The sequence below is a fragment of the Anser brachyrhynchus genome (genome assembly GCF_964034855.1).
Source record: "Anser brachyrhynchus genome assembly, chromosome: 5".
In the NCBI taxonomy this organism is placed as follows: domain Eukaryota; kingdom Metazoa; phylum Chordata; class Aves; order Anseriformes; family Anatidae; genus Anser; species Anser brachyrhynchus.
The window spans coordinates 63,544,650-63,556,833 of NC_137699.1; the positions used below are offsets into that span (position 1 = coordinate 63,544,650).

Here is a 12,184-nt window from a genome sequence, read left to right on the forward strand (position 1 = left end):
TCTGTAAAACCCAACCGCTGCCCCTACAAGAGTGCTGTGCCCAGCCTGCTGTGACTGCTGGGTGTAGGACCCATGCGTAAACTCCTCTATTGTAAAACGCACTGGCTCGTCAAATCTCACAGTCTCGAGTCTTTGCTGCCACCAGTGAGATGCTCAGGCAGTGTGTGTACCCTGAGAGCGCTGCAGACCTGAGCACAGAGCCCTCCTGTGGCCTTCTTCCCTTACAAGAAGCTTTTCCTCGGCTGTTAAAAAGCGGGAAGCTTTTCTTGGCCCAAAACTTGCTTTTACCCTACCAGTGACAGAAGCACCCCGTGGAGGTCACGCCCTGGCAGTGAACAGGCCAGAGTAACCTCAAGCTACTATTGAAGCACCGATTGTGAAGGCCAGAAGAAAATCAGAATGTGAAAAATAACACTGAGAAGCTCTTAAGTCATTAGTCAGTAATTGCTTCCTATGGAGGCAGCTTTTTAGGAACAAAAAGCAAACTTTAATAGTTCCGATGATAAAAGAATAGAACTGTTTAACACACTTTCTATGCACTATAATGAATATATATATATACAGAAATACAGTGAAACTTTCTCCAATACATATACAAAGTGATACTTTGTGCATCAGTTACGAATGGAAAAGTACACTTTCCTTACAATATCGTTAACATACCATAGCATGTGTCCTTACAGTTTCTGATAAAGCAAGTTAATACATTTTTAATTATGTTGATGTAATTAGTTGATTGAAGAAAACCCTTGGTTACATGTTATAACTTGTTCAAGTATTTGAAAAGAAGATGATTTTGAATAATGCTAAGGTTTGGAAGGTTTTTAGCTGCAGTATCACGTAAATTATAATTCCTTTAATGACTCCGTGACTAATTAAAAAGGGGAAAATAAGGCTTCATAAATTAGTTGGGAAGTGTGCCGGATATTGCAAATTAAAAGCACTTTGTACTCGCAGCAGTGCCGATATGTACATATTAACAGAACAAAAAACATGCCTACATCTTCCCACCGAACACTGTTGTCGCACGAACATACCGAACCGTCGCACGCGTGGGCTTCTTCTCCGCGCTCCCCTCCCGCGGCAGGAGCTCGTGATGGGTACAGCGATGGAAGCGTCTCCTCCATGCACCGAGGGGAGCTCGTCCGGCCTACAGCTTCTTCCTCTCCGAGCCCTCGGCGGGCTCCGCTTTCTGTGCGGGGAAGGCGTGGTGGTACAAGTGCCGGTGGGTCGCGGCCGCGCTGTACAGTTTGTACAAAGCCTAAAAAAAAACAGAGCAGATGCTGACGGGCTGCGCTGCAGCAGCAGGTTCAGACTGCGTGCAGCGGGCAGTTTGGTTTGGGCACCACGTAATGTCCAAAAAGGGAAAAAAAAAAAATAGAGTTCAGGAGTTCACTGAGCCCTCAGACTTCTCACCTAGGGGAAGAGCTGCCTCGGTTGTATTCAGCTGAGGCCTACCTGCAGTGTGAGTGAGGGGTTGGCAGATTTTCCTACGTATTTCACATGCAGGCTTTAAATTTCTGCACTCTCAGCACTTTTTTTACCCCACCAGGCAGAAATGCATTGCATCACAGAGAGGGCTTTGCTGTGTAATTTGTATCTGGCTTTTCTACGTTATTTTTCTGTGGGTGAGTGCAGATTTTTTTTCCTTCTCGTGTTACCGTTTTTTTTTTTTGCTTTTACCACTGGTGCCTTTCCTACCTGACAGCAAGGCCTGTCCTTGGCAAAACAGCAGCACAGCGGGCTCGGGAAGCAGCGTGCCGGTCCCGCAGCGCGCCGGCTGCTGTCGCACGAGTGCTGAGGAGCGTGCAAGGGACGCGCCTGGCACCAGACCCGGGCGTTTTCTGTGTGCAGCAGAGGCTGTGTTACCTGTGCTTGCAGCGACGGCGTGGCCATGGGGCGCGTGCCCCTCGCAGAGCTCAGTTGGGAGCAGCCACGGGACCGTGCCCAGGCCCCTCGGGTGCTGCAGCTCCCAGAGGAGTGCCACTGGGTCCCCCCGCCCCAAAGCGCACCCAGGGCACAGCGCAGCGGAGACGCTGCGATGTATTTCAGGTTGCAGAGGCCTGAGGGTGAATGGGTAGGGCAGCGCCGAGCTTTTTACTTCAAACAACTTGTAATTGGGACAAATTAAAAAAAAACAAAAACATCAGTGGCTCCTGCTGGGGAACCTGAAGACTCCTGGTGAGCTAAACATGGATTATAGTGGGGAGGGACAAGGCAGACGATGGAGAGGCGAGCTTCATCACGGGGTGATGGCTTCTTCATGTGCACGGGGCTGTGGAATGAAGCAGGAGGGCCCAAGGAAGCCGCAGCACAGCTGAGGGTGAGCAGAAGGCCCCGGGGTGATGCAGGGCCGCTGCCCACATCCCTGCGGAGCCCTGGGAAAGCCTTGGGGATATTGCCTGCAGGTGGCTGCGTTTCTAGGGCTGTGGTAGCCTGATGCAAGGGTCTTCAAGCAACGTCTCTGGGTTTCTTTATCTTCTGATGGTGTCTGAAAACCTGTCCTCATCTCCCCCCAACAGAACTTGCAGCACTTTGGGCTATTTTAGGTGTTTTTTTTGGTGCCTTCACCCTCACACAGCTGCCTCTTTCTTGGCAGGAAGGCTTTGTTCGAGAGCTCTTCACTAGCAACGAACGCATTCTGCCGTTTGCTGTAGCACAAGACAGAGCAAAGCCTCTGGCCCCAGAGGTCAGAAAAGCTCCTAGCAGCTTTGTGGGCACAGCGAGGTCCCAAAAACGGCCCCCCTGTGCTGGCCACCATGGGCCAGAACGGGTTCTTTTTACCTGCACTCCCAGAACTGTGTTCGGCACTGGCGAGAGCTGCTTCAAACTCCTTGTAAGAGGCAATCCCCGCGTAACTCAGCGGCAGAGAAATGCGTCAGCACCAGGCGGGGCAGCACCAAGCTACGGCGCGGGACTAACCACGTGCACGGGAATGGTGAGGAGGCTTTTTGGTGTTTTATTTAAATGCTTCCAGGGCCCTGCCTGCGCAGCCGCACACGATGCCAGCAGGTCAGCGTTGCACTGCTGCAGTGCTCGTGTGAGGGGCGCTTTCCTCAGCTCTCGGCCCAAGGAAGAGGCTGGGGAGGCAGAATACACCTCCAAGTCCCTGAGCTCGGCTTACTCAACCCAGGATGTTGGTTTTCTTTTTTTTTTTCCCCAAAGCAGGGCACGTGGCACTTGCAGAAACACAAAGCGAAGGGCTGTGCTCGCCCAGCCTCGCTCAGCCCGAGCCATGCCTCCACACCTGGTGCCACAAAACAAACTCACGGGCAGGGCTCAGCACGACAGGAAAGCCCCCAAACACAACTGACGGGGGGAAGGCTAAAACCCCTGCCGTAACAAACACACAGCCCCTCCTCCTACCCCAAACCCACCCAAAAAACAACCATCCCTCAGGCTCCCGGCCGTGAGGTTGGGGTGGATGGCAGGCAGCAGCTCCGAGGGTGACGCCGGCCACGCCGGAGCCCTGCCACCAGCGAGCACCCCGCTGCGGGGCCGGGTCCCAGCTGCCACCCGGGGCCCTCCTTTCTCTACGAGCCCAAAGGCCGGGAGGCAGCCCAACGTGCATCTAACCCCGGGACGCTCTGCTGTCCCTGCGGCTCGGCCGCCCTCGAAGATTCCCCTGGGAGCCGTGCGGTGCATGCCGGGGGAGAGGGGGGGAAACGAGAGCCACTTACCTCGTTTGTGCTTCCCTGGGGAGAGGCATTGGGAAAAGAAGGGGGAAGGGGGGGGAAAAAAAGGAGAAGAAAAAAAGAAGCATCTCTGTGTATCATGCACATCCACGGAGCAAACAGCGCTCACGCCTCCAGCCAGCAGCCACCTGCCGGAGCCCCCCAGGGCAGCCTGTTTGCAGGGGGCTCCCCCCTGTCCCCTCGCAGGTCCCCGCAGGGCTCTGGCCACCCCTCCTGCTGCTGGGGACACCGTGTGCTCGCACAGGATGGAGCCACAAGGGCTCAACCCCTGCTCCCCACCTGCCTGCATCTTCCTGAAGGCTCTGTCCTGTCCTCGCTGCCGTGCTGAACCTGCCACTGGTTCCTGCACAGGGATGGGACAGCGCTGGGCTCGCACACGCCCGCATCTCCCGAGGGCACCGGAGGGATGCTCTGGATGCTGAGGCCAGGGCAGGCCAGGAGGATGCAGGCGATGATGGGCCCTCACTTCAAGCTGCTTTATATTAATGGCAGCCCAGCCGGGGGATGAAGACCCCGGGTGTTAGCGCCTCTCCTCCCCCGTGGCACTAAGGCCACGCAGCACGCCGCTGTGGCTGCTGGCGCTGGGGGCAGAGGCGCTGGGGGTGCGGGCAGAGCAAGGCCGGGGTGCGGGGGATGTTTTCTCACCGTGACCTTTGTTAAGGCTGGGGGAGGTTTGGCACTGCAGCCCAAACAAGCCCTTTCCGGGTTGTTTGCAAAAAGCAAAGGCAAAGAGAGGGTGAGAGGGGCTGACCCAAGAAAGCGGGGCGCAGGGCCAGAACAGGCAGGGCACGGCCCTGACCTCGGCCTCCCGCAGGCCAGGGATAGCCAAAGTCCCTGCCCGGGCCCAGGGGGCAGGAAGGGGTCTTTTCTTGGCATGCACGCACACATGCAACACACAAAACCACCACGGCCCTGAGAAAACCTCCCCGGTGGGACCCCCAGTCTGAGCTGCACCATGCCCACAGGTTTTAGAGTCCACAAACAGGCATTTTGTGATGGGTCAGACAAGCAGAAAAAAAAACAAGGCCGAACAAAATAGCTTGGGGTGAGTGCTCTGATCCCTGGCGGGACCGACACCGCTCGTCTTTGACACCGGGCAGGGTTCGGGGGGTCAGGCTCGAGCAGCCTTGCTGCTGATTCCTGCTCTCGGCCCCATCTCGCTCTGCCCATCTCTGCTGCGGCACAGGGCAGCTGTACCCAGGCCCCGTCACCGCTCCCTAAGGCTTGTCCCCTCCAGCACCAGCTCCACAAACTGATCTGAAAATATTCCCCCCGCCGCTGCCCTCCCCGCTTAGAAGGCCTAAGGAACGGCCTGGAGCGCGCTGCCCTGCGGCCTGAGGACAGCCCAGCTCTTCCCTCACTGCACAAGCAGCTCAAGCAGCCGGATCTGCCCGGGCAGGCCCTGCTGGAGCACCTAACAGCCCTAAATGCAAATGCAAAAGCCATTTCAAAGAGGAGGAACAGCCCAAGGAAACCCAACGCTTAAGCACTCGGTGTGGGGATTTGTACTGTTGTGTTTTTTTGTGTTTTTTTTTTTTAAATCAAAAGCTCTTTATCCTACCTGGTCCCATAACGCTGCGGCCACTTGGTCTATTACTGCGCCCAGTTCTCTGTACTCCCCAGAGTATCTGATATATGCCCAGGTACACAGTGTGATAAGTGTCAAGCCCATGATCATGTTGCACAGACTGGCTATGATGTCCAAGCCAATGAAGCCGGTGACTCCAGCTATCACGTAAGTGATGAAGATGACCACGAAGAGCGTGGCGGGGGTGCGGGCAGCGTGGAAGATGTTCTTGCTGTCGTTGTGCTTGATGTACTGGATGTAGAGCTCGTCTATCTCGGTCTCCAGCTGCTGGAGGTAGCGGCGGCTGAACTCCTCCCCACCCATCTTCTTCACCCCGCGGAACAGCTTCACGGCCTCGTCCTTCAGCTCCAGGTGTTTGCTCTGGAGGTCGCTAGGCGCGAGGAAGGGCTTGTCCCCACCACAGACCTGCGTAGAAAACACAGCCCCATCACTGCAGAGACCTCAGCACCCTCAGCTCCTGTGCCCTGCCGTGCAAACCACGGGACCTGGGCTCTGGGGGCTCCTGTTTGGCGCAGGTAACTGAACTATCCCCTCTCCTCCCCTTAGCCCTGAGCTCCAGCTTCAGTTTTGAGACGTCCCAACACCAAAGGGCAGTGCAGGGGTTGTCCTCGCCCTCCTCTTGGCACTATTTCTTCGAGCTGCAGCTACTCAGGCGCAGGTTAAAGCGGGGCCGTGGGTGTCCGTGCTGAGAAGCCGGGTCCCACGAGCCCCCTGTTCAATTTGCTCACAGCCTAAGCCAGGATCTCGGGCAACATCGAGCTACGCTGCCCAGCAGGATCTGGAGCCCCAGCATTTTCCTGTGCTGCAAACTGTGCAGCTTTTTTTTTCCTCCTGGCTTTAAGGAATAAGCACCAACACCCACCCAGAGCAGCGTGCAGATAATTCGGCCGTGTGGCTCCGCACCCCTTTCGTGCCAACGCAGCCACCTGCGACACTGGCGAACAGACCGGACACCTGGAAGTGGCCGGAGACAGGCCGAGGGCTGAGCCTCACCCTAAAACATCACAGCCATCCCTCACCAGAGCTGACAGGGCAGGGCACAGGTGAAAAGCCTGTTATAACGACTTTATCCCCTAATCAGCACCAGCCACAGCACGGGTTAAAGAATGGAACAGAGCAGTTCAGTTGGAAGGGAGCTTCCATCAAGTCCAACTGCCTGAGCACTACAGGGCTAACCAGAAGTGAAAGCACGTTCCTGAGGGCGTTATCCAAACGCCTCCTGAGCGCTGACAGCCCTGGGGCATCAGCTGCCTCACTAGGAAGCCCGTGCCACTGCCTGACCAGCCTCACGGTGAAGCAATTTTTCCTTACGGCCAGTCTGAGCCTCTCCAGGCACAGCTCTGTGCCGTTCCCTCACGTTCTGGTCATCACGGGCTGCGTGGTCACACAGCGCTGCTGCCCTGTTACATTAAATCTTGGGTTGCAGCTGGGGGAACTGTGTGCAGAGGATGCGAATTCAGCTGAGGCCAAAAGCTGCCATCAGATGAAAGAGCAACCTTCTGTCAGTCACCTTCCCATGGCCTGCCACGAAACGCTGACCAGGCACTGCTCTCCCCTCGCCTGCGCGAAAGCCCCTTTTCCGCCACGAACACGGGAGGGAGTCTTGCCGGGAACAGGGTTTCTGGCCACGTCCATGCAGGACGTTTTCCACCAGGAAGCCAAGCAGGGAGGTTTCTCCAGGAGGACAGGAGAGCCTGGGAAACGAGGTGCTCAGCACCACCTACCTCTTCCATTCTCCTGCTGTAGGTGTCTTTGGCAGTGGCAACTGCTGCTAAATTGTTGGCTTCTGCTGTGGCCTGCAAGAAGGGCAAAAAGGGCACAAAGTTTAGCTGCAGAAAGGTGAGGGTAAGAAGTGTAATTGCAGAGAAGAGCAGCCACCAGCTGGGTGCACATGGCCCACGTGTTTTCAGCCAGGATGCACGTGTGGTGCGCGCACACAAAATTAAACAGCCCCCTTGTCTCAGCCAGCTGCACTCTCCCCAGAACCTGACCAACGCCAAATAAAATCCTTCTGTATTTACACATCCAACATCCTCAGCCCCCCCCAGGCAAAAACCTGCATCAAGAAAGGATTCCTACCCTCCAAGCCATGGCAACAAAACCTCTGGCTGGAGCTGTGGGAAACACCAAGGAAAGAGATAAAAGGCTCAGCTGCGTGTAAACAGCTACAGCTGCAGCCTCCCGCTGAGCTGTCTGACTCGGAGCACGGAGCTGCAGCACTGTGGGCAGCTCAACACGGGGCCACGCTACCTCCGTGTGCCAGAGCACGATGCTGCTCACCTGCAGGGAATAATTTCGGCCAGGCTGAGTGCTGCTGCGTGCCTGGAGTGACCGCAGCCCGGCCGAGGTGCACGAGCCGTGCTGCCTCAACTGCTTAGCCACATCAGCCCTTCCTCAGGCTTTGAGTGACTGCCGAATACGGCCCAGAGGGATGTTTTTTGGGTTGTGCAACTAAGACACTTGAAACAAAATCACAAAGGCTCGCAGTGCTGCACTGGCTGGACTCTCTGACAATTAACTGGAAATCGATGGCAGTCGCAGCGCACGGATGCCCACCAGCTCACCCTCACGTACCTGCAGCATGGACTTTGGGTGCGGCAGTTCTTCCCCTTGGTAGATCTTTATGTACGCCTGCAAAACAGTGCACAGAAACACGGGATCAATCGGCTGCAGCATGCACTAGCGACATGCAAACACCTCCACCCAGTTCCAGACGCAGCATTAACAGGATGATAAGAGCACGGAAGAGGAGGAGGGGGTTCCTGGCACAAGATGGCTTCAGCAGGGGCTGCTCTGTCGAAAAAAGGCAAGCAGCACGGCCCAAGGTCGATTCCTTGGGTGGCATGGGTCACTCACTCAAGGCTCACACTCCACCGCTTACTCTAAGTATCTATACCACAGGATTTGCACCTACCTCCGTCCTTCACCGAAGGAGAAGGAACCAGAGTCAGGTAGCCCTGGAGAGTAGGTGGTGAGAATTACTCACTGATATCTTGCATCAAAATGTCGCAGTAGTCATGACAACAAAATTATTTTTTTTCCCAAAGGCAACGGGTATGCGGCCCTCAGCCTACCTCCCCCCGGGCCGCAGGTCTCCGTGGTGGGGTAAGAGCCCTGGCACCTTTTCAGCTTACTGCACAGCCAAATACACAGCTGTGAGGTGTTTGCTCAATGCACCAATGGAGCCAGCACTATTAGGCTAGACCAAGACCCCTTCCTCCAGCCAACAAGCGCCAGCTTGTCTGCTGCTGCTTTCCCCTTCCATTAGAAGTGCAAACGTGCTGCAAACAAATAAGCCCAGTTTCTCTTGAATAAGCCAATACCTTAAAATACTCCACAAGGCCTCGACAGGTGATGTGGTTTCCATTGATCTCCTTAACGTCCAGGCTCTCGGGACTAAGAAGCCAAGGAATCAAAATCTTCAAGTTCTTGATGAACTCATCGTCTATTTCTGGAAACAAACCCAACGTCATCAGAACCGGCCCTCAGTCAGACTTGTGCTTCCGTGTGCACTCCCATCAAAGACGGGAGACTCGAGCCAGGACACCAGCTCAGACACCCTGTAATTTAGTGATGTGAGCGCTCAGAAATGATCGCGGCCCCAGTGAAGTTGTTACTTAACCCACAAAGATCATACAGCTGTGCGTATACCCATAAACCAGCTTCATTGTCTCAAAAACGGCTGCACAAACGCAAATGCGACTGCACGGGGAAGAAAATGCTTTTGCTGATGACACGGGTAATGCACACCAACACTGGCAGCCAGAGAACAGAGCCTCCATGCCAAGGCAGATACACGCTTTGCAAAGCATGATCTTGAGTATACAGCACGGAAACGTGCTGTGCCTTCCCTCTGCACTGCTCTGTGGCACCCATAGTGGGAATCTTCAGCCAGGGCTTAGGCTTTGGCTCTTCTGTGCCAGCAGGTAGGATTTCCCGTGCCCAGTTCTCGGTCCCCTGTGCACCCATATGTCAGATTCTCATTGCAAAGTATTTTAAAGCTATTGAAAATCATAAGGCTCTCAGCACAAACGCACTAAGAACTCCTGCAGGTGACGGCAATTACACTGCCCCCTTGGACAGCCCTCGGTGCAGGGCTCAGGAATGGGCACAGCCTCTGCTCCCCCAGCGTGTCCCCTCACTGAAGTGCCCCATGGGCTTGTGTCACCTCGAGGGAGGCAGGCTCGTTGCCTAACAGTCACTTCTATGGCTTCAGAGTGCCTCACATCCATTACTGCTATTTAAATGAAACTGTAGATGTGAAAGCAATGCAACATCTGGGCATCTGGAAGGTAACGAGAGAGGGGAAGTTTCCCCACGTTTCCCCTCAGAGGGCACAAAAAGCTGAGTACAGCTCTAAAGGAACAAGAAAATGCTGTCGAGATGCTGACAACTCCCAGGCCAGTTCTGCACACACCACTTGTTAATTGCCGCTTAGCACCTGAAATTTAAGGGGGAACTAATAGAAACCAGTTCGGTTTCCACCAGAGCCTGCACTGTTGCTAGTTAGCACGGAGTTTGCCAGAAGGACATGTCTGATCACTAGCCAAAACCAGAAAAAGTAACTTCTTTCTGTCTGGTAATTTATTTTAAGTGAATAACAGCCACTTTCTCTATTGCTCAGAGACTGCAAGCAGCCTGTGAGCAGAGATGCTGGTAAGCAGCTGATTCACAACAAATTGAAAATCCACAGCACGCGGCTCCTTTCAGGGTAGAGAATCCTACCTTGGCTTTTTTTTCCTTCGTATTTATTTTTACCTATGAACTAAGTCTGCCCTGCAGGGAAACCATTGATCAGATAAGTCAGGAGGATTAAATATTCCTTGGAAAGCTTTTCAAAGTGAAATAACGTTCCTCCGAGAGCACGTGTAACCGGCCTGCCACCCTGCGCAAGCACAAGCCTGCCGTGCAGCGACCAGTCCGCACAGCTCTGCGTCTGTGCCCAACTGCAGGTGAGGCACAGGAATTAATTGCAGGCTTAGCATCACATCCATAAAAATCATCTCACCTGCCCTTCCCCATTCGCCTATCAGCCATCTGTTGGCAGGGCTTGTTGTCAGCGAATGTGAGCTCACGCTAAGGTTAAAAGCATCTGGCGAAGAGCAGGTAGCTGGCTGTGCTCAGAGGCATGAGCTGAGCACGTGTATGTAGTTGGGAAGAGGATTCAAGTCCTCTTCCAGAAGCCGTTTCATGGAAAATACTCAGAAATGCTTCAGGAGTCAGTGGGACAGTCTGTCAGGGCATCTAAGGCACCAGTTTAAAAGCAGACCTTCGCCTCGTACCTTTCAGCTTTCCGTCGAAGTTAGGATTGGTGGCTACCTTCAGGCCGGGGTGAGGTAAGAGGAAGCAGGAGATCTTGGTGAAGCAGGAGTGGATGTGCTTTCTGACATTCTGCAGTTCTTCATGCTGATTTCCTGAGACCTGCGGGAGATCAGTTTGGGGTCAGGTTCCCTTCGGATGCAGACAGAGGTGACGCTGGGGTGCCAGGAGCACGGGGTACATCGCACTGTGGCTGCTCACACCAGGAAGGAGCCAGCCAGGACGTCCCTGCGGAGCACGCTGCATGAGCACCAAGACAGGGCTCCTCCAGCGACCAAGGAGCTGGCCTATCTCTGACCACACGCCCTGGGGCATGTCATTATCGTTGGGAAAATGTGCATGTCTGTGCATGACCGGAATACAAAAACATTTGGGATTTCCCACTAGGGCCTTTCTCGTCTCCCCTTTAATTAGGTCTCTCCACTACCAAATCGCCCATGCATTTCCTGATTAACCCCACTGGAGCCTTCGCCCATCGGTTTAACCGTGCAGCTACCTGTTACTGAAGAGTTATTCCCGGTCCCAGGAACCTCCCAAGCCCCATAACTGAAGAAAGCAGCACGGGACCCTCCAGCCCAGCTGGGCTTTGGGGCACCACCAGCAGCCCTCTTCCGAGCACGGCGAAAGGGAGCCCGGCCTTCAGCAGAAGGCTAGCCAGGAGACCTCAGCCCCCCGCTGACCACGGCAGGAAAAGTTAACCTCCTAAAACGCCTCTTCTGTGATTTTAAGGCACGGGATTGGCAAGCGTAAGCGTCTCCACCTCACACCCGACCAACCAACCCTGCGGCCTCCCTAGTGCCGGTGCCCCGCGCCCCGTCCCTGCTCCCTGCCCAGGATCGGGCTCTCCAGTGCCAGCTTTCCCCCAACCAAGGTCTCACCCTTGTGCCCACACACTCTTGGCCCATGCAGGCGAGGACAGCATACCGCCACCAGGGCACAAGCCAGGTTTGCCTCTCCTCCTCCATCACCCATGAGCACACAACCCTGGCCGGCACCGGACCGCTCGTGCAGCCACGCAAGCCCACGTGGAAATCGTTGAGGAAATCCAGATCAGAAAGAACAAACCTTGAGACGTTTTTCCAAAAACTTTGCGCCGCCATCGGATCCATAGGAAAACTCGTAAGGGAAGCTCCAGTCGCGCACGAGGAATATAAGGGACTAGAAGACAGAAACACGTCCAGGTCAGTGCCACACGACAGGAACCCAACCACCGCCGCTCGGCTGCACGTTATCAGGAGGGTTTTGAGAGGGAGGCCGGGGCCTCCACCACCATCGCTCGCAGCAGCCCGGACGGATGACAATTTGGTTCCCGAGCTTGAAAAATAAGAGTCAGTCATTTCCACTGCAAAACAAGAAAGAGGTTTTTGCTAACCGGGACAAAAGGCAACGAGCTCCCTAATTCCAGCCACATTTAGTTCCATCCTATGGGAATTTCACAGGCTCATTTTTTCAGCCGTTTTCACTGGGCAGCTTTCCAGACAGACTTTTAATGAGAAGCATATGTAGGATAACGAGGGTGAATAAGTAATTGCTGGCTTTTGTAATCTTTATTGAGGCAGTCGAATTTCTATTCAATGAATAA

General features: G+C 54.6%; 1 protein-coding gene across 4 annotated transcripts in view; it reads right to left on the reverse strand.

The window, feature by feature from the left end:
* Positions 1-464: 464 nt before the first annotated feature.
* ATL1 (atlastin GTPase 1) overlaps positions 465-12,184 on the reverse strand; it is a 31,124-nt gene continuing 19,404 nt past the window's right edge. For 2 of the 4 annotated variants that reach the window (XM_080592696.1, XM_080592693.1), the window contains exons 7-14: positions 11,668-11,760; positions 10,566-10,704; positions 8,607-8,734; positions 7,858-7,914; positions 7,008-7,079; positions 5,257-5,688; positions 3,681-3,695; positions 465-1,261 (exon numbers count right to left, since the gene is read on the reverse strand). In XM_080592696.1, the coding sequence (XP_080448822.1) occupies positions 1,151-1,261; positions 3,681-3,695; positions 5,257-5,688; positions 7,008-7,079; positions 7,858-7,914; positions 8,607-8,734; positions 10,566-10,704; positions 11,668-11,760 (1,047 nt within the window). In that variant the 3' untranslated portion in view covers positions 465-1,150. Of the gene's footprint in view, positions 1,262-3,680; positions 3,696-5,244; positions 5,689-7,007; positions 7,080-7,857; positions 7,915-8,606; positions 8,735-10,565; positions 10,705-11,667; positions 11,761-12,184 lie in introns of all 4 variants that reach the window. The other 2 variants (XM_080592695.1, XM_080592694.1) reach the window with 2 other exon arrangements.